This window comes from Plecotus auritus (assembly GCF_963455305.1).
Source record: "Plecotus auritus genome assembly, chromosome: 11".
Lineage (NCBI taxonomy): Eukaryota > Metazoa > Chordata > Mammalia > Chiroptera > Vespertilionidae > Plecotus > Plecotus auritus.
The window spans coordinates 9,108,333-9,130,819 of record NC_137777.1 but is presented as its reverse complement, the minus strand read 5'-3'; the positions used below and the strand labels follow the sequence as shown (position 1 = coordinate 9,130,819).

Here is a 22,487-nt window from a genome sequence, read left to right as displayed (position 1 = left end):
AGTAATATTCAATAATGAAAGGAATAAGTCCTAAGGAAATCTATAATATTATAGATGCATGCTATAGTGGAAATACATAGGTCCAGGCTCAGGGCAAACTGCTCTTCCAGTCCCCAATTGAGGTGGCAAAGAGAACGTTACAACCTTACCTGGACTGCAATTTCCTGATCTGTAAAGTGAGAAGACTGGACCTGCTTGAGTGTAAGGCCCCTTCCAGCTCTAAGTGTCTGACTTTTGAAAAGTAAGGTAAACGGTTATCACAGCCCCGAGGGCTAATCTGCATTCCCTCCCCGACCTGTGCTGTCACCTGCTCCTCTGTACCTCAGATGACTTCTCCATTTTTTCTGCCTTCGCTAGGCAGCTTGCCAGGTGCTCCCTAAAGACCCTTGGGCCGAGGAGGAGGGGCACCGGCGGCAAGCAGCGGACTCGGGGGTCCCCTAAACTGCAATCCTCCAAGGAAATCCGCCCGGCGTTGGCGGTTAACTTTCCAGAAACAGTCTTCCCGCAGACGACAAGGTGTTTCAGCGGCCGGGGACTGGGCACAGCAGCAAGCCGGGGTGTCGGCTTGGCCAGGGCCCACCATCTCACCTCGCGCGTCCTGCCTCTGGTGGGCTCCGCACGGCGCACAGGAGAGCGCGGAGATATCGAAGTACTGGTTGTGGCCGCAGGTCTCCGGTTGCCGGAAAGGGAACGAGAAGGTCTGGGCCTGTGAGACGCGAGGGAGGACCCACGGGAGGAATACAGTCACGGCCGCGACCGCCCAGCTAGACCCAAGAGCCATCGCCACCCGAGCCCGCCACGGCCAGTTACCAGGAGCCGACGCTGGCGGTGCCCAGACTCCAGCGCCCCGTCAGCCTTTGCGGCGACTCTGCAGAGCCGATTGGACAACTCCCGCCTAAGGTTCCGGAAGTGTCTACTAGTGCTGCTTGGTTGCTAGGTTACCAAAGCCGCGCGGGAAGCTGGCTGGTCCTAAAAAGGACGGATTGGGGGTGCGCTAACCCTGAAGCCTGGCTGGGAGACGCTCTCTTTAAAAGGTTTGTTTCAAACTCTGGGACGCGATCCAAAGGCGGGACGTGAAATCAATGTGGAGGTCGGGAAATAAAATGCCACCGGAAAGAAAATAGCTGATTGCATCTCACAAATTAAAAGTATTGTTTCAGCCCTAGCCGGTTTGGCTCAGTGGATAGAGCGTTGGCCTGGGACTGAAAGGGTCCCGGGACCGGAACGATTCCCGTCAAGGGCACATGCCCAGCTTGCGGGTTTGATCCCCAGTAGGGGGCATGCAGGAGGCAGCCGATCAATGATTCTCTCTCATCATTGATGTTTCTATCTCTCTCTCCCTCTCCCTTCCTCTCTGAAATCAATAGAAATATATATATTTAAAGTATTGTTTCATTAAACTGTTATATGATATTTATATCAGAATTTCTCCAGACTAGGTCATTTCGTGTTAAAGGAGACAGTCCAAAAAAGTATTTGGCAAAATACATTTGTCAGAAAAGTAGGCAAAATACTGATATGCAATGCTGGAAGACTGGCCCAGGAACCAAAGAAAGATATTTCCTGCCAGACCTTTCTTTGCGTTTCTACTTTCCTTGTTTTGAGCATAGGAAATCATGTATGTAAAATGTGATCATATGTATCCCACCTGTGAATAAAGAAGGAAACTCGTATTTTAAAATCAAATTTATACATACATGAATGTTGTCTTTCAAAGTAGACATCCTTTAAAAAAAAAAGGTAAAAGAAAAATATTTTTTAAAAGGCAAAGTAGTCACCCTTGGAGGCTATTAGACCCAAAACAATTCAAAATTACCTTCAGAGCCAGTTTATAGGTCATAAAATAAATTTTTTATTTCTTAATATTTAAATCTCACTTATTATTGTTGTATTTTTCTTTTTTTGGTATTTTTGTCCCCCACCCCCAAATGGCCTGGAATTATTTTAAACCACCTTATTCAGCAGCAACAGCATAAAACAACTTTTGGCTTTCTCAAAAACAAACAAAACCTCCCCATACACATTTTGTAATAAAAATGATTATTTGTTCCTCTTAAGGAAAATGACATAATATTTTCAATGCCCATGAAAAATGCATGTAAGGATGTTAGTTAACTTTATTGGCACAGTTAGGCCTAAGACTTCTCATGTGATCAACCCCAAAAGATCAGCATTCACTCTGGAGGCCCCCACTAATATCTATGACACAGGAGGTATATGTTCTGAAAACCCTTCCTTAAAGAGGAATTCTAAGAAATGTTTGAATAATTACTGTGTTGTTGAAGTGTCTACTTTGAAGTGGAAATCACTTACAGAATACAATTTTGTAAAACCATATGACTGTATAAATGTTAATGGGGACTCCGAAAGGGTACGGTGAGAATCGTTGAGATTAATATGTAGAAGCTTCCTATGGGTGAATCACTTTAGTCTTCCTTAATGAAATGCACACTATTGTTATATGCTTTATAAAAAAGATCAGGATAATAAAATGTATGCATTGCCTGCTATATAATTAAAGTACTGAAAGACCTCCCACTCACGATGGTCTTCTTTGTGTCCCACACAGGGCACTGTGCTGGGCACATGACGGCATTAACCTCAACTCTTCATAATAACTCTTTGAGGCAATCTTATTTCTTTGAATTCTTTTACAAAAACGGAAACTGAGGATCAAAAAAAGTTACATTAGCCTGGCTGGTGTGGCTCACTGGTTGAATATTGATCCACGGACCGGGAGGTTATGGCTCGATTTGCCGTCAGGGCGTGTGCCTCGGTTGCTGGCTGGATCCCCAGTAGGAGGCGTGAGAGAGCAGCCCATGTACTAGTATGATTCTCTCATCACTGTTTCTATCTCTCTCTCCCTCTCCCTTCCTCTCTCTGAAATCAATAAATACATATATATTTTTTAATGTTTATCACCCTGGCCATTGTTACTCAGTGGTTAGAGCACCGGCTTGCACACTGAAGGGTCATGGGTTCAGTTCTCAGTCAAAGGCATGTACCTGGGCTGTAGCTTCTATCCCGATCCCCACCCACATGGATGTTTCTCTCTCTCTTTCTCCTTCCTCTCCTCCTTTCCTCCTTCCCCCCGCCCCCCTGCTTCCACTATATCAAAAAGCAATAGAAGAATATCCTTGGTTGGCTCCTAACCACTCACCTGCCTGCCTGCCTGATCACCCCTGACCACCTCTGCCTGCTGGCCTGATGCCCCTAACTGCCCCCCTGCTGGCCTGATCGCCCCCTAACTGCTCCCCTGCCGGCCTGATTGCCCCTAACCACCTCTGCCTTGGCCCCTGCCACTGTGGCTTTGTCCAGAAGGACATCCGGTCTAATTAGCATATTACCCTTTTATTAGTATAGATATACACACATATATATACCACATCTTCGTCCATTTATTCATTGATGGACATTTAAGTTGTTTCCATATCTTGTCTATTGTAAATAATGCTACAATGAACATGGAGGTGCATATATCTTTTTATTTTTTTATTTTTATTTTATATATATATATTTTATTGATTTTTTTTGCAGAGAGGAAGGGAGAGGGATAGAGAGTTAGAAACATCGATGAGAGAGAAACATCCATCAGCTGCCTCCTGCACGCCCCCTACTGGGGATGTGCACGCAACCAAGGTACATGCCCTTGACTGGGATCGAACCTGGAACCCTTCAGTCCACAGGCCGACGCTCTATCCACTGAGCCAAACCGGTTAGGGCTGCATATATCTTTTTAAGTTTAGTGTTTCATTTTCTTTGATAAATACTCAGAACTGGAATTGCTGGATCATATGGTAGTTACGTATTTGGAGAAAAGCGTGAGTGGTCTTTCTCCATTGCTAGTGGGAGTGGGATTCTTGGAGTGCTGCTGGAATAAGCATTTCTGGAGGCCCCCACGGGAAGATCTGATATGGTAGAAAGCATTATTTCCATGGAATTACATCTCTCCAGTAAAGCTAGAAACAGAATCAGAGTCCAGAGTTTCTGTTCCATGTTGGAGTTGGGTCCGGTATACCATCAGGCTACTTGCAGTCCATTAGTCCATGCATGGTGCGGGGTCCACATGGCTCACGGCCATGAATGTAGGCGCATGAGAGCCCTACAAGCCAGGAGTCGATCAAGAGGAAGCCAGGAGCCAAGAGGCCAAGAACAGACCAATGCTTAGGAGATTAAATATCTCAAATCTTCCTGTGCTTACCGTGGCCACGCCTACTCTGGCCAATGACCTGTTTCCAGGTGTGACTTACAGACAAGTACCTTCACTATTTCACCTAGACTTTACTGGGCATTTGTCTGTTCTCCCCTGTTCAGTGCCTTCCCCCAGCGACCTTTGGAGAAGAGTGGGGAAGCAGACCCTGAGACTCCCTGGGGAGTGTTAAACTGCACTGTAATATAATGGTGTGCCTATAATATTTGGCCTTCCCTTTGCGCCTTTCCAGGTATTCATCATTACGTTGATTACAATGGTATCAGTTATATTTTTAATTTTTTTGAGGAATCTCTGTAAGATTTTCCACAGTGGCTGCACCAATTTACATTGCCACCAACAGTGCACAAAGGTTCCCTTTTCTTTACATCTTCTCTAACACTTGTTACTTCTCATCTTTTTTATAATAACCATTCTTTCAGGTGTGACATGATATCTCACTCTGGTTTTGATTTGCATTTCCCTGATGATTAGTGATATCGAGCACCTTTTCAGGTACCTGTTGGCCATGGGTATGTTTTTGTTCCTGAGAAGTGACTATTTACATCGTCTGCCCATTTTTTTAAAAAATATATTTTATTGATTTTTTACAGAGAGGAAGAGGGATAGATAGTCAGAAACATCGATGAGAGAGAAACATCGATCAGCTGCCTCTTGCACACCTCCTACTGGGGATGTGCCCGCAACCAAGTTACATGCCCTTGACCGGAATCGAACCTGGGACCTTTCAGTCCACAGGCTGACGCTCTATCCACTGAGCCAAACCGGTTTTGGCCATCTGCCCATTTTTAAATCAGAGTGTGTTTTTGCTATTCAGTTATAGGGGTTGTGTATGTATTTTGGATATTAACCCCTGATCAGATATATGATTTGAAAAGATTTTCCTCCCATTCCATAGGTTGCCTTTTTATTTTTGTTGCTGGTTTCCTTGGCTGTGCAGCTTTTTAGTTGGATTGAGTCCCACTTTGCTTCTGTTGCCTCAGGCATGTATGTTCTTAACCACTATGTTGGTCTCTACAAGAATAGTTGTGGTTTCTTGACTGGACTACAATGTGTGGTGTGATTTGCCTGGGCTGGTCATAGGGTATTTTCCATGTCAGTATTTTTCCCTCCTTCTCACCCCACTGTTGTGCTCATCAGATTCCCCAGAAAGAACCCTCTCTCCCTGGAGGATTTAAGCCTGGCTGCTGCCAGGTGTAGTGGGGAAATAGGGTGTGAATTTCATCATTCAGTTTCATCATTCATATAATGTCCTTCTTTTATATATAGACCCACTGATCTCATGTGTATTGGTTGTGCCCTAGTCATACTTCCTCTGGAGAATAAGCTTTCAATTTTCTACTCTAGCTGGTTTCTTGGTGGGAAGGAAGTCTTAAATGCATGTTTTTAGTGCTTTATAAATTGATGTGAATGAACTCTGTTTTCATCTCTTTCCCCAAGAGAAGCTATTGAGGACTCCTAAGTCTTTAACAACTTATTTGGTGCATATCAAGTTTCTTTTTAGCTTCTCCACTGTCAATTTAGGATTCAACCTTTTGGGATTCATGAAAGAAATTATCACCTTCCCATCTGCCTCCTGCTTGCAAAGCTTTTTTTGCTGTTCCCTCCCACCCTATTATCTTCATTCTTTTTTTTTTTTTAAATATATTTTATTGATATTTTACAGAGAGGAAGGGAGAGGGATAGAGAGCCAGAAACATCGATGAGAGAGAAACATCGATCAGCTGCCTCCTGCACACCCCCCACTGGGGATGTGCCCGCAACCAAGGCACATGCCCTTGACCGGAACCGAACCCGGGACCCCTCAGTCCGCAGGCCGACGCTCTATCCACTGAGCCAAACCGGTTTCGGCTTATCTTCATTCTTAACAAATACTTCTTTCCATTGTATTTTGGTATCAGAATTGCCAAATAATCTATCTATCTATCTATCTATCTATCTATCTATCTATCTATAAACCAAGCTACCGGAACAGAACGACCAGTCACTATGATGTACACTGCAGTAGTCAACTGACCCAATCGGGGCCCCAATTGGCCCCCCCAACCTTCCGTGGCCCCTCCTCCTGGCCAGCCCTGCCTCTGATCGGCCCCCCACCCTGATTGGGGGCTGGGCTGGCCGACCAACCTCCCATGGTTCCTCCCCCCACCCCCCAACGGCCCCGCCAGACTGGCCAGGCTGAGGGACTCCACCCGTGCATGAATTCATGCACTGGGCCTCGAGTTATAATAGTAATAATAATACACAGTCAAGCACTGGGACAAGACTTTGCTTAACACAGAGAAGAGACAGAGCAAGATTAGCTTCAATAGTGGGTGTCAGTCTCCAGTGGCCAGCAGGTCTTTCCTGGCTGCTAACAACAAGGTAATTGGCTTAGACACTGCACCTCACTCCTGCTGCAGTGGAAGGAACCTTGCCTCTTCTCCCTGGAGGACAGATATAACAGTGGGTTGGCCAGGTGCCATGTGATGCACACACTTAAAGCAGAGATGAGAGTATTCACTGAGCCTGAAACAAGGCAAGTTATTTCTATACAAGGTGGTAAGCCATATGCAATCTGAGTGGGCTCTTTACCTCTTGGTAAGAAGTATTCCAGACCCAAGGCTCATATGCAGCTGAGGGGGATGGGCTTCATGAGACTCCCTTTTCCAATACAAAATCTTCTGGATTCTCTCTCTCTCTCTCTCTCTCTCTCTCTCTCTCTCTCTCTCTCTCGGGTCTTTTCCTTATATTCTCTCTTGGAAATTTCTTTGTAGATTCTTAGGTCTTCCTACTGCTGCTGCTTGCTATTTATGTTCCTGGGACAGGGTGAAACCCAGGGAGAGGGAATCTGAACAGCAGGAGACATCCTGTTTCACGTGTGCTCTTGGCTGTTCACCAGAAATGGGCTCATCTCATCAGTAAAACACAAGGATTTATACAGTACCCTTTCTGCATGCCTCCTTTGTTAGCCTGTAGCATCCATAGAGTGTTCAGGATCTCTGTCTCCATCTTTCCAGTATGGAGAAAAGACTCTCATTTACCTCTGGCAAGAAATTATCCAAGTTAAAATGCTGGGGGTCCTGTATAATTCTTATTTCCCTCCATCATTCATTTGTTGCTTCTGTTAAGTCTTTCAGATCTGAGTTGTGTCACACACAGTTGAGCGAGCTCCCTATTTAATCAGTAGTGCCCAAACAGTACTCTTAACGACTCTTAGGGGTTTTGCAGATGTGCCTTGAGGACCACTGCAATGGAGAAATAGGAAAGGAGCGTGCAGGCCACCAGAGCAATATGCAATATTTCATGTTATATGCCTTTATTGGTGCTTTATTATGTACCTTTAGTGCATGTGTGTGTGTGAGAGATATCATTTTATCTACACAACAACCCTGCTGTTGTCATCTTTATTTGATAGGTGAAGAAACTGAGGCACAGAGAGGTTCAGCAACTAAAGTGATATAGCTAAGAAGTGATAGAGTTAGGCTTGAAACTATGATGGTATTCTGATTTCTGAGCCAGCCTCCTTGGATTCTAAGGGGAGTTTATTGTGTGTTAAGCATGGTGCTAAGTGCTCTATAAGCATTATTTCACCTAATCCTCATAATGGGCCTGTATTATGGATACTGTTATCTTTACTGTATAAATGGAGAAGTATCTATAATAATAAAAGCGTAATATGCTAATTAGATCAGACATCCTTCTGGACATCCTTCCAGATGACCTTCCGGACGAAGCCATGGCGGCAGGGGTGGAGGCAGAGGCGACTGCCGTGGTGGTGGGGGCCGAGCCCCTTGCACAAATTTCATGCATTGGGCCTCTAGTAAGGATATGAATTGTCAATAGTCATAAGCAGCAGAGCTGGAATTTACACTTGGATTTGCCTGATCCAAGAGCTCATGGTTTTAATTCCTATGCTCTACATGACTTCTTGTGTGTGATGACTAAATGCACGTGTGTGCTGTTTCTTTTGCTATAGCATGAGCTTCCTGAGGAGAGAGAACTGTGGGTTCTTCACATTTGTCTTTCCAGAGTCTTAAGCGAGGCGCTTGACCCACAGTCCATATTCAATAAATACCGGTTGAATCAATGGGAGTCAAGGTGTGCAAGAGAGAGAAAGGTCCTTGGAGTTGACAGACTGTAGTTGTGGATGTTGAAGAGCTAGGAAATGCAGCTGAAAACTGATGCCAAAATCATTCAGAAGGGTAGATAGTATATAACTGTGGCAATACACTTGGTGGGACATGGGGGACTGACTAATTGCCCAGACAGAGCCACAGAATGGCCATGACTTGGTGTAGTTACCATGTTTCAGGGTAGAGTCTTCTGTTTCGCTGTTTCAGAAACTTTGTTTTCTCTCTGTTCTCTAAAATGATTGGATTTTAAAGTTGACACACTAAAGGCTCAAAAAATTATTCAATAACTAGAATACCATGTAATTAAACCCAATTACTTAGATTGGAATATTTTTTATTGTAATGGTATGGTCACCTGAGAAAGGCAGCGGAAGATTAGAAAAGACCAAAAAAAAAGAAAAGACCTATGTTCACTCTAGTGTCCTATAGTAATAAGAGAAACACTTTTTGAGATTCAGTAACTTGTGTGCTGTTTCCATGCTTAGGAAACAACTCTCTGATAATTTGACTTCATATACAGAGTGTGTATATCCACGAAAGTTCTGGTCAGCTTGAGTTCATCTCAGGTTCACTTTACTAGTGTTTCTTCTTGTGAATTAATATCAACAATATTAACATTCTGGAGCATTTCTTTCGTGTGCTTTCTATTTTATTTTTTTAAGTACAATTTGCATTTTATTTTTCCCCTAGGGAACTTTTCTTCAGTCTTTAAGGACTTAACTCCTGACATGGGCATTGGTGGAGGTCATGGGGCAGCCTCTGCAGGGTGCTAACTCAGTGTGGGGGTGTTCGTCCTTCCAGACTTCACGAGAATGATTCCTGACTACTCTATCTTGCTGTGAATGGCATGACTCACACCGTAATGTAGTTTCGAGTACAGCTTGGGAAGCACATAAGCATTGAAGATACTTACTTCGGAAATGTCCCTAAGGACTGTGGCCTGTACCGTGTTTCGAATGACAAACTTCTTTAAAAAAAAAAAAAAAAAAAAAAAAAAAAAATATATATATATATATATATATATATATATATATATATATATATATATATATATATTATTGATCTTTAGAAAGAGAGGAAGGGAGAGGGAGAAAGAGAAACATTGATGTGAGGGTGAAACATTGGTAGGCTGTCTCCTGCACCCTCCATTGGTGAAAATCAAGCCTGACACCTGGGCATGTGCCCTGACTGGGAATCGAACCGGCAACCTTCCCGCACACAGGATGATGCCCAACCAACTGAGCCACAACCTGCCAGGGCTCGAATGACAAACTTCTCAATGACCTTGTCCATGGGTGCAGCTGGTGCAGTGAATAGGCTGCACATGGCCACGGCCTTTTTTGGCACAACCATGGTTCCTTCTTTTCTTAGTTGTCTTAGAAGCGAGGACCCAAGGGAGCTCCTTTGTATACTTTTTAAAGGGAGTCTGCCTCGGAGGACAGAATCCTCTTCCTTTATAACAGAGGACAGGCATACCGCATTTTATCGCACTTTGCTTTTTGTGCTTAGCAGGTATTATTTATTTAAGAAATACATTTTGTAAGGCTATATACAGCTGCCATAGGTAGTGATTCCTCTAATGCAGTGGTTGGCAAACTGCGGCTCGCGAGCCACATGTGGCTCTTTGGCCCCTTGAGTGTGGCTCTTCCACAAAATACCACGTGTGGGCGCGCACGTACAGTGCGATCGAAACTTTGTGGCCCATGCGCAGAAGTCGGTTTTCGGCTCTCAAAAGAAATTTCAATCGTTGTACTGTTGATATTTGGCTCTGTTGACTAATGAGTTTGCCGACCACTGGGCTAGGGCAATGTTAGCTTTTAAGTTCAGGTTCCTGAGTTTGCCAGGCCAGGACCCAACCCTGGACTATGGGGAATAATCAAGGTCAATGCTACCTAGTCAATGAGCCTACCTTCCCAAGGCTTGTCTCTGCCAGGCATCCTCAAACTACGGCCCGCGGGCCACATGCCGCCCGCCGAGGACATTTATCCGGCCCGCCAGGTGCCGCTGCCTGTCCTGCTTAGCAGCCGACTCGTCCCGGCCCGCAGTGAGCATAGGAATTTGTTCATAGTTTTTTTTAAACTATAGTCCGGCCCTCCAATGGTCTGAGGGACAGTGAACCTCTGTTTAAAAAGTTTGAGGACCCCTGATTGACATTTGAAACAAGTCATTAATACTTATGTGGTCTCAGATACAACATATTTACTTCTATAAGTAATTTGCCCAAGTCAGGAAATGGTGGCTCTCACTGCAGGAACCACCTATTGTCCATTTGTTAAACTACCTCTTCTTTCTCACAATCATATCACTAAATTAAAGAATGGGTATTTTGCACTGAGCTAGGGATTGAAAACTCAATTTTTCTTTCTCATCTGTAAACTTTAAAGATGTGATTTTTGCTTTCTTAGTGAGCTTTGCATCAACAGATAAATGCATATATAATTATGAACATGGTGGGTTGCTTTGTTATTTGTAAATAATAAAATAACATTACATGCAAGGTGGTTCACCAGCTATTACAGAACAGGCATTACCGAACATGCCCGTAACTGTGCTTTTTACTTCCCACTTTTCATGATTGGCCTTTCTGTTCTCATGTTTCAAAACACCATAAAAGACGATCAACAAACGCAGGCATAAAGTTACTAATGTCTATAAAGTTGAATATAGTATGCATTTATTAAGCCCCCTGGGTGTTGGCATTGTACTTGGGGAATAAGTTAAGGCAGTAAAACTAACATTTTGTGGCCTTTTAAGAGTTTACAACGATCCTTTTGTAAGTTGTTTACACCACACAAGTAACTGTGCAGCGCTGTAAAGAAAAAAAAGAAATCGCCAACTTTTCTCTGCTTTTACATCCTTTAACTCCTCGAAATCGCGAACGTTTGTGCAGTGTACGCAGGCAGTTCTTGATGGAAGGTTCTGAAGTGCTACAAATTAACCTCCCAGTTTTGCTTCAGAATATCTCCTTTCCTTGGTTGGCTGGAATCTGAGCATGCGCAGAAGCTCTGCGAGGCCGGGCGGGCTGCGGCTGGCACCTCCCCCACCCCCGACAAACGGAAGTGGGTGAGCGTCACGGCGCGTGCGCAAACCTGGCCGGGGCGCGGGGCTGGTGGGTTACGCCTGGAGAGCGCATGGGCAAACTGTACGTCCGTTTGTCCGGAGTGGAGGGGTGAGTGGGCGCCATCTTCTTCTAGGTTCACTGAGGGCCCTTCTGGGAAGGCTGCTGCGACGGGGAGTGTCCCCCCTCCCGCCCCCCAGCCCCCCGCCTGTGTATCCGACCCGGCGGCAGTGGTGTGTGCTTATTGCCAAGTGCGAAGCCGTTACCGTGGGGGCGTCGGGGGTGGGGAGGGGTCGGCCTCGGAGACGGAAGAGCCGCGAAAGGCGGGGCCGGCCGCCGCGCCAGCATCTAGCACCGCTCTGCCGTTAGGGCACCCTCTTTCCTTGCTCAACACCGACTCCCGTCGGCCTCCATGTGCTGTTGTGTGTGCGCTTCCCAGGTTTCTTAAAAGTGAAGATATCGACGGATTTCCTAGGTATTTCCCCCCCTTTGCTATGTCATCGTAGTCAGTGTTGGCAGGAAAGAAGGCCCTGCTCGTTAGGCTTAGGAGAAGGGGCAAAGTGTTAGGTTTGGGAGCAGTTCACCCTGTGGCGAGTTATGGTGGAATATTTGTCCTTGGGACCCGGTAACGGAAAGGCACGGAGGTTGGGCGGTCCAAGTTAATTTGAAAGCTGATTTTGTCTGAAGGTTCTGGCGACAGCATCGGATCGTACAGAGCAACTTTGGCCTGGCGTGAAAGAAGGAAGCTCTGACCCCTGGGAGTCTGGACAAAGGCTGTGGGTATAGAAGCTCTGCCTTCGGCTGTTCCCCATTTGAGGATTGATGGATGTTTTGGGAAAACCTGTGCCATGTGGATTCGTCGTCATTTACAGTGCCTATTGGGGACCCTGGCTCTGTATCTTCATGCCTTTGGTTTTCATTTTAACCATCTAATCATAAAAGGATAAAGGGCAGGTCATCATAAAGAATAATTGTGGACGAGGGGTAGATTATTTTCTGCAGGGGAAACTCATGCATTTAGAGTTTGAATGTGCCTTATCATAACTTTGGGCTTTAAGAAGTTGTCGCATTTTTCTCTCCTTGACCATGTTTGGGAAATGACTTGTTATTCACTAGTTAAAACCAAATGGATCTGAAATAAAGCCTATTTAAATTTAGCCCTCCTCCGGTTTCCCCGCTCAGGCTTGGTTAGAATATACACATTTCTTGTTGTTTAGTGATAATGGTATTAAGGGGGATGAATTGTTGGCTAAAAATAGCAGCAAAGTAAGTTTATTAATTTCACTAACTTGCCCTTAAATGAGCTTTTAAGGACCCATTTCCTTCTTTTCATAGGTTAGAAGTTCTATCTCTGTCTTTAAATCAGCAGTTACAAAAAGTACTTGTGTTGCATTCAGAAATATAAAATTTTAAGTGCTTTTGAGTATTTTGTGTTTTGTTTTTGTGTGTGATGTTCTAAGAATAGAATTTCTGCAGAATTTACTTAAGGAAATTACATGGCAACCACAGGAAAAGTGCTTATTTTGAGAACTGGTCTCTTATAGGTAGTTGGTGGTCTCGTATGTTGTTATAGAGAGATAAATGGTACATTACCCTCATATCTCAAGGCAAAAAAGTTTAAGCATTTGTTATATTTAACTGTGACAAATTGAAACAATTTTTATATAGTCTGCTTAAACTGAATTTATAAAATTTGCCCTCATTTTAACTACTTAGTTACAGTAATTGTTTTTAAGTTAGGGAGGATCTATTACTAGAGATCTTTTGAATTTTTTTATTTTTTTTATTTTTATTTTTATTTTTTAAATGTATTTTATTGATATTTTACAGAGAGGAAGGGAGAGGGATAGAGAGTTAGAAACATTGATGAGAGAGAAACATCGATCAGCTGCCTCCTGCACACCTCCTACTGGGGATGTGCCCGCAACCAAGGTACGTGCCCTTGACCGGAATCGAACCTGGGACCTTTCAGTCCGCAGGCTGACGCTCTATCCATTGAGCCAAACCGGTTTCGGCTAATTTTTTTTATTTTTATTGATATTTCACAGAGAGGAAGAGAGAGGGATAGAGAGTTAGAAACATCGATGAGAGAGAAACATCAATCAGCTGCCTCCTGCACACCCCCTACTTGGGACGTGCCCGCAACCAAGGTACATGCCCTTGACCAGAATCGAACCTGGGACCCTTCAGTCCGCAGGCTGACGCTCTATCCACTGAGCCAAACCGGTTTCGGTGAGATCTTTTGAATTTGACATATAATTATTCATTGAAACATCCCTAACTTTTCTTGTAGATTTATTTTTGTTCTCAGGATAAATCTTTAAAAAAATAAAATAATAGAAATTTGGCAAGGACAAATGATGTGTGCTTACACTGCTTTCTAAAATATTTTAAAAGTAAAGGAGCTAAGTCAGTTTGCATAAGGAGTCTCAGAACTCGAATGGGGACAACTATTCCAGAAACCATTTATTTATAGTTTTTGTTAAATTGCTGGTGTGGATTGGTATATTGAATAAATTAGGCTGTACTCGATTTTTTTGATACTGTGCAGATTTTTCTTTTAAATACACATTTTTTTAGAGCAGTTTTTTTAAGGTTCACAGCAATATTGAGTAGAAGGCACAGAGATTTTCCATATACCTACCATGCAAATATTTTAACAGTAAATCGCAATATTTTTAATACCAATTTGACATTGATAATTAAGATGTAGACTGTGTCAAGTAATTTCTTGATAACTTTTTTAGTTTAGCTAATAGTTTTAAGTTTAACCCATGGACCCTTTTCAAAAGAAAATAAACTTTGTGGACCTTAAAGAATATGACTTAAGATCCTACTTTGTGGAAGAGTAGTACTTAACTGTAAGTACTGAATTAAAACATTTGTTTGCCCATTAAGAACAAATTTATAATTATTAGCAGGTCATAAAAACTTATTTGGAAAGATTACTTTGGGTATCTCAAAGTATTAGATGTGAATTTTCTTAAACACTAAGTTGAGATTTTTCAGTAGTTAATACTGATAGTTTCCAAACATTCCAAATTAATGTACTTTTATTATATTTTTACTTTCCTACATTGTCAATTGTGTTTCTTCATTAGGACTCAGGACATAGCTTAAGAAGATTCTCTGTCTGAACATTTTTCTGTTTGGCTTGAGATGAATTTTTTTAAAAAATATATTTCTTTATTGATTTCAGAGAGGAAGGAAGAGGTAGAGAGAGATAGAAACATCAATGATGAGAGAGAATCATTGATTGGCTGCCTCCTGCACGCCCCCCACTGGGGATCAAGCCCACAACCCAGGCATGTGCCCTTGGCCAGAATCGAACCTGAGACCCTTCAGTCCACAGGCCGACGCTCTATCCACTGAGCCAAACTGGCGAGGGCAAGATGAATTTTAATAGTAATTCTTTTAGGAGTTTAAGGAGTAGTAGTTGAGTTTAAGATAGGGAGTGGTAGTAGTTGAGATTTTTGATTTTAGTGATATTTTACTATTTGCCTTAATTATATTTGGTTCCATGTTTGTGTGAGCTGTATATGTAAAACTTAACATTGTATCCAAATGATAGCCATTGTTTGGATTTTGCTTTAAAAAGTAGTGTTTGAATTTGAAATGTTAGTGTTTCATTAGTTTATTGTCATTTGGAATGGTTGCTTTTTAAATTTGATTTGGTCTTATGTTTGGAAAGGGAGGAGAATTGCAAGAGTCAGACATAAGTTAGGTGTTGGGTCTTTTCATCGTTGGAAGAGATTGAAAGTTTTTGGGAATTTTCTGGTGTTTTTAAATTGTCATTTTACTTGTGGAGCAGTTGTCTTTTTTTTTTTTTTTAAGTGAATGTAAAATTTATATACAGTGAAATGCAGACCTTAAAGATAGAATTAATTTAGTCTTAATAAATTTATACACCCATGTAACCTATACTCCAATTAAAATACGTAACATTTCCATCATGCCTTTCCTTGTACCATCTCAAGTTTAGTTTATAAAAGGTTTTTGTTTTTAAATAATTTGCAGATGTCTATTCTGAATTTGTACCTCCTTTTTGCTAACGGATGATTCATTTCCTCTTGGAATAAAAAAGGTCATCTTGTAATGTCCATAGTTGTGGTTCCTTATATTGCTTCACTGTTTAAGTAGGTCATTCTGAAGTGACTATCCTAATCTGGCGTTGTTTAAGATCAATTACAGGGTCCTGGGATTAATTATATTTCATTTTCTTTCCACAGTTAAGTTGCTTTTACAGAATTAACAGGTCTCCAAGAAATAATAAAAAGGTAAGATATTCAGAGCTTAAGGCTTTTTACAGAGGCTTGACAAAAAAAATGTAAAAGTAAAATAATACATCTTGGGTATCCATGCCTTCTGTACTTTATGTCTGGCCAGTGATGCACCTAGTGGTAAGCAAGCAACTTATGAGCAGAAATTATATACTGACCATAGATGGCTTTGTAAATATGTAAAATTCCTCAAACCACAAAGTTCTCTCTCATGTGTCAGAAGATATGTTTCTTAGTGAGTTTGAAAATAGTTTGGTCTTGGTGTGAAGCAGCACTTGGCAGACTTACAAGAAGATTTGATATTTTTGTTGTTCATACTATATAGGATAGGTGATATGAAAATGTACCTTCGAAGTAGTTGGTTTATTTACATGTTTAGATAGGAGGAAGTTTATTCCTTTTTTAAAAATTGGATGCAATCAATATTTTTGTGAACTTGTATTTTGTTTTCATTTATATATGCTGAAGAAGGTAGGAACCAAGTAATTATTAAGCTTATTGTGGGATAAGGTACTTCAAAAATAAGACTTGCTATTATGTGTACCTTTTTGTCTGCAGGTCATTATTGCTGTGATTTGAGCTCAGCATGGCTGTAGTCATCCGTTTACTGGGGCTTCCTTTTATTGCTGGGCCTGTGGATGTTCGTCATTTTTTCACGGGATTGACTATTCCTGATGGAGGAGTGCATATAATTGGAGGGGAAAAAGGGGAGGCTTTTATTATTTTTGCAACAGATGAAGATGCAAGACGTGCCGTAAGTCGTTCAGGAGGGTTTATCAAGGATTCATCTGTAGAGCTCTTTCTTAGCAGTAAGGCAGAAATGCAGAAGATTCTAGAAATGAAAAGAACTGACCACATAGGAAGAGAGCGACCAGGATCTGGGGCATCAAGGGTTGGCTGCTTATCTAATTTTGTTGAGGGTATTAAAGAAGAAGCAAGTAATTCTGGCTGTGGCTCTCCGATTAATCAAGATGCTGGGTTTCATACTAATGGTACAGGACATGGTGATATAAGGCCTAGAAAGACACGGCCATTGAAGGCAGAGAATCCTTACTTGTTTCTACGAGGTTTGCCTTACTTAGTAAATGAAGATGATGTACGTGTCTTTTTTTCTGGTTTGTGTGTGGATGGAGTAATTTTCTTAAAACATCATGATGGCCGAAATAATGGTGATGCCATAGTAAAATTTGCTTCATGTATTGATGCTTCAGGAGGTCTTAAATGTCATAGAAGTTTTATGGGTTCCAGATTTATAGAAGTAATGCAAGGCTCAGAAGAACAGTGGATTGAGTTTGGTGGTAGTACAGTTAAGGAGGGTGACATTCCTGTGAGAACTGAAGAACATTCTCCACCAAGAGGAATCAATGATAGACATTTTCGAAAACGATCTCATTCAAAATCTTCCAGAAGAACACGTTCTCGTTCCCCTCTCGGGTTTTATGTTCACTTAAAAAATCTGTCCCTAAGTATTAACAAAAGAGATTTAAGGAATTTCTTTAGAGATACTGATCTGACTAATGAACAGATTAGGTTTTTATATAAAGATGAAAGAAGAACAAGATATGCCTTTGTGATGTTCAAGACTCTGAAAGACTATAACAGTGCTCTGGGTTTACATAAGACTGTTTTACAATATCGTCCAGTTATTGTTGATCCAATTTCTAGAAAACAAATGCTGAAGTTCATTGAATGTTATGAAAAGAAAAGACCAGCATCAATAGAGAAAGAGAGGCTTGGACATGTTTCACAAAAATACTCTCAAGAAGGCTACTCTGGCCAGAAACTGTGCATATATATAAGAAATTTTCCATTTGATGTTACAAAAGCTGAAGTGCAAAAGTTCTTCGCAGACTTCTCTCTTGCTGAGGATGACATTTACTTGCTTTATGATGACAAAGGAGTTGGTCTGGGAGAAGCTTTGGTGAAATTCAAATCAGAAGAACAGGCCATGAAAGCCGAACGTCTAAATCGTCGAAGATTCTTGGGGACAGAGGTATTGTTAAGACTTATATCTGAGGCACAAATGCAGGAGTTTGGTGTAAATTTTTCCAGCAAGAGAAGGCAAGACCATTCCCAGTCATGTGATAGAGATGACCCTGCCCATTCATTTGACTCAGATGATCCCCCAAGATACACAAGGGGCCTTTCTGTAAACTTTAGGCATCAGCAGGAAGACGTGAGGCAACTGGACAATTTCAGGCATGCCCAGGGGGATTTCCAGCGGCCTGAGCGGTGCCCTCCAGAAGACTTTAGGCATTCCCCAGAGGACCTCAGGCACCGGCGAGAGGGACATTTCCGGAGGCCTCCTGAGGAGGACTTCAGACGACGTTGGGAGGATTTCAGGTACCATCGGGAAGAGGGCTTAAGTCACCCCAGGGAGGAGGACTGGAGGCGGCCACCAGAGGACGATTTCAGGCAGCCTCCTAGGAAGGACTTTAGACGATCCCCTGAGGAGGACTGGAGGTGGCCTTCGGAGGAAGACCGGAGGCGACCTCCCCAGGGAGAGTTCAGACGGCCACTGGAGAAGGATTGGAGGGGCCCACCTGAGGAGGATTGGAGACGACCCCCCGAGGCTGACTTTAGGCGGCTTCCCCAGGGGGAATGGAGGCGTCGACCTAAGGAGGACTTCAGGCGGCCCCCCGAGGAGGATTTCAGGCGGCTCAGGGAGGAAGACTTAAGGCAGCCTTCCGATCAGGACTTCAGGCGGACTCCTGAGGAGAATTTCAGGCGTTCTCCTGAGGAGGACTTGCGGCGGCGGCTGCCCCCGGAACACCGGAGGCCCCACGAGCACTTGCGGAGGGCGCCCCAGGAGCACTTCCGCCGGCCCCAGGAGCATTTCCGGCACCCTCTGGAGGAAGATTTCAGGCGCCTGCGGGATGAAGACTTCCGGCGGGATGAAGACTTCCGGCGCCCGCGGGATGAAGACTTCAGGCGCCTTCAGGATGAAGACCTCAGGAACCCTCGGGAGGAGGACTTCCGGAGCCCCCAGGAGCAAGGTTTCAGACGCCCTTCTGATGAGGACTTCAGGCGGCTCCCAGAGGAAGAGCGCAGGGAGGCTCCGGAGGAGGACGCGAGACTTCTGGACGATTTCAGACCGCCCGGGGAGGAGTTCAGGAGCCCATCCGATGATTTTAGAAGTCATCGCCCTTTTGTGAATTTTGGTCGCCCAGAAGGTGGCAAATTTGATTTTGGAAAGCGTAATGTGGGGAGTTTTCCTCAGGGGAGATTTATGCCTGATCCAAAATTAAATTGTAGTTCAGGTAGAGTAACACCTATTAAGATAATGAATCTTCCATTTAAAGCTAATGTTAATGAAATTCTAGACTTTTTCCATGGTTATAGAATTATACCTGATTCAGTTAGGATACAGTATACTGAGCAAGGATTACCTACAGGGGAAGCCGTTGTTGCTATGATAAACTATAACGAAGCCATGGCTGCTATTAAAGATTTAAATGATAGGCCAGTTGGCCCGCGCAAAGTTCGGTTAATTTTGCTCTAGAGAGCACTTTTAAGTCAGTTACCTCTTCCCAGTATTGATGCAGTAAAATGCTTTCATTTTTTAAAAATAGTGTTTAATTATCTAATGAAGCATTTTAAATTTGACCTGTGACTAGAACAAATGTAAGTAGTAGAATGTAAGTCTAGTTTTCTTTTGCTTGCAAATTGTCGTTTTTTTCTAATTAAAATTAAATGGTTTTCTTTTGTTTGTTTGTTTTTTTGGTTGTTGTTGATTGACAGTAGGGGAGAGGACTCATTCCCTGAGTGCATTAATTTTTTTGTTGATGTCATGGGTAAACCTCAAGACCTGTATGAGTAGAGCTGTATTTGAAGAAGATAAATTTTATATTCACTTTCGTTTGCATTCTGTAGTCTGCATCTTTTACTAAAAAATGTATAAGGAAATGGTCAGTAACTGATTGTTCAGGTTTAGCATTTTTATTGCGACTGCCTGCAGAATTAATGCCCTCTTTCTTGTCTGAGATATTACTGTTAAGCTTCCCATTAATTATCAATACTTCAAAATGAAAATACTGTGAACTTATGTAAAAAAGTTAGGAGATTCTTAGTTTCTATGTTCACATCTTGAAAAGTTTTATAAAAATAAAAAATTACAACTGGAGAGACCAACTAATTAACTTGTATTTGTATAAAAGGTAAAAAGAATTACAACTTCTTTTGTGAAGTTTTTCAGCAGCTACATTAAACAATATTTATGTAGTGCAGAGTGTTATGTATAGTTCTATGGTTTCTTCAACATCTCATCAAACAAACTGATAATTTAACTCAAAATATTTAAAAAACAAAAAATAAAGTAATTGTAGATTCAAGGAGACTTTCAGGCTTATGCTGGGAACAGCTGATAAATGGGTATAGTTTGTGTTTCTAGGAAGAATTTTTTGATGATCCATATAACTTCTATTTACTCTTGGGTTCTCATTTTTTAAAATTCAAAACTTTGTATCAAAAGTCTTAATAACTAAATATAACGAGACTTGTGAGATTGAATTTTTACTTTGATATTCAACATTTAGTTTAGACATTTTTGCAGATACTGGATTTGATTTTTCTATACCCATAACAACGGCTAAAAAATACTGGGCACTTACTATGTGCTAGGAAATGTAAGTGCTTTACATGCACAATCTTGGTATGATAAGAACCATGAGTATTATTTACCCCTGCTTTACACATGAGATAATGAAGTTTGGAGAGGTTAAATAACAAATCATAGCTAGTAAATCATGGAGCCCGTTACAACAGACTCAGTACTGACTTCAGTTCATGTTCTTAACACTTTTGCCAGCTAACTTTGTTAAATGGTACTTTAAATTTTAGTAAGATGATGCTAAAAATATTTTCAAGCGTGAGCCAAATTTTCTTCCATTGTTTTAAAAATAGCGTTAAAAATAAAATTAGTATTCTCAAACATTGTTAATAAAAGACAAAGTAACTTGAAAAGTTTTTATATATCAAGGGTTTCTCTTATATACTAACATTATATATTGACTTATTTAAAATTGTTCATTTTACCAAACTAAATTTGATTGTGGGCTTTTATAGTTATAAAAAGTTAATTTTTTCAATTCTGTGATCCAGAGATTATCCACATTGAGCAAATAAGTATAAAATTTGAGTTTATACACAGTAGTTATCATTTAGTAATAGGGTATTGCAGAAGTAGAATATATTTAGTCAATAGTACTATACGTATTTTGGATTAATCTTCAGTGATTTAAAGTCAAAGGAAGCCAACTTAGTTGTTTTTTTTTTTTTTTAAATAATGAATATTCTGCTTGCTGGTAGAATGAATAAACTGGTACATTTGTTTTTTAAAAAAAAAAAAAGCACATCAGTATGTATGTCTCCTTAAACTAGTAAGCTTTTAAGTAGCTAAGAAAATGATAAACTAATATCCAAACCAAGCACAATGAACAAAATAGATATTTTTAAGTGCTAAAAGGTTATATAGATGGTTCATTTGATCAGCATTTTTAAGGAATGTATGGAATACAAAAACACTTCTCAAATACATATCAAAAGCTAAAATGAAACTTAAAAAGTGAAATATCACAATGTGGAACTGCTGAAAGGCTGGGGTGGTGTGATAGTGGTAGGTGAGGCCAACAATAGTAAACATAAGCTTTAAAAAAAATCCTTACCTGAGGGTATGTTTATTTTAGGGGCGTGGGGAGAGAGAGAAACATCGATGTGAGAGATTAGTTGCCTCCCATAAGTGTCCCTACTAGGGATCGAACCCATAACCATTTTGGTGTACAGGATGCTCTAAACAACTGAGTCACCTGGTGAGATGTAAACATAAGCTTTGTATTTAGATTATAAATGTAAAATTAATGAATTGATATGAATAATTTTATTCCATAATCCAGTTTAATATATTTTAAAACTATTTTTTAAAGTTTATTATACAAAGCTGGCTTCTACTGGTTGGGAGCCATTTTTCCCCATCTTTTCCCAGCTCTGCCTCCAATGATATGTTAATGACTGAGATTAGCCATGGAGTATTACACCATGGAAATTGGCAAATGAGACAAATTGGGGTGCTTTCTATTCTAGAGAGCCAGTTTACCAGCAAACCATCAAATTTCAAACACAAAAAATATGGTAAATCCTCATATCCCCATCATCCAGCTTCAGTAATTATCATCTCATAGCTAATTTTGTTTACTTTCTCTTAATGTAAAAAATATCAGTCATGTATAGGAAGTAACCAATCCCATAACCAATAGGTGGGTAAGAATCTCTTTAGGAGTGTACTTTTATCAATTACTGAGAACATGGTCAACAGCAATGGTTCTTAGTCCATATATCATCTATTAAGGAGTGACTCTGTCATCTCCATATTTGTATTAAATGTTAGCTATCATTTATTGAGCTGCATTAGATAATATATATGTGTGATCTGCAATTATGAGTTAACTGTATCATTTAATCCCAATAACCCAAGAACCTAAAACCTATTTTGGAGATAAGAAGTAGGCTATGTTAACTGGTTGAGGAGGTTCTTTTTTACAAGAAAGCTAAAAGAGGTTTTCACATTTTTAAAGGTGGTTACATTTTAAATGGTTGATTTTTGTCTCTCGGCCCATTAATATAAAAAAATATTTACCATCTAGCCTTTAAAGAAAAAGTTTGCCAATCTCTATCTGGTCTAAAAGAAACCTAATTTTACATTGGTGAAAGGTATTATCATCTATAGTATTCCTTTTGCCCTTAGAATATTTCTTTGAGGTAAGCAAAGCATACATTTTATCAGAATCATTTGTTAATTGTTTTATATATATCAGACACTATTTTGACTT

General features: G+C 41.2%; 2 protein-coding genes across 5 annotated transcripts in view; one reads left to right on the top strand and one right to left on the bottom strand.

Annotated features, from left to right (window-relative positions):
- The window catches only part of TMEM67 (transmembrane protein 67), a 37,062-nt gene extending 36,205 nt beyond the window's left edge, over positions 1 to 857 (bottom strand). For both annotated transcript variants that reach the window (XM_080646228.1, XM_080646229.1), the window contains exon 1: positions 589 to 857. In XM_080646228.1, coding sequence (XP_080502354.1) covers positions 589 to 781 — 193 coding nt within the window. In that variant the 5' untranslated portion in view covers positions 782 to 857. The remainder of the gene's footprint in view (positions 1 to 588) is intronic.
- A 10,529-nt stretch (positions 858 to 11,386) lies between these two features.
- On the top strand, positions 11,387 to 21,203 carry RBM12B (RNA binding motif protein 12B). 3 transcript variants are annotated; one of them, XM_080646175.1, is made up of 3 exons: positions 11,387 to 11,494; positions 15,613 to 15,660; positions 16,222 to 21,203. In XM_080646175.1, exon 3 carries the CDS (start codon positions 16,250 to 16,252, stop codon positions 19,163 to 19,165), a length of 2,916 nt encoding a protein of 971 aa, XP_080502301.1. In that variant the 5' UTR covers positions 11,387 to 11,494; positions 15,613 to 15,660; positions 16,222 to 16,249; the 3' UTR covers positions 19,166 to 21,203. The 3 variants fall into 3 exon arrangements, 2 of the variants coding, with proteins under 2 accessions (XP_080502301.1, XP_080502300.1); XM_080646174.1 differs by having other exon boundaries at positions 11,457 to 11,858; XR_013959286.1 differs by lacking the exons at positions 15,613 to 15,660; positions 16,222 to 21,203 and adding an exon at positions 12,071 to 15,483 and having other exon boundaries at positions 11,484 to 11,858.
- Positions 21,204 to 22,487: the final 1,284 nt, after the last annotated feature.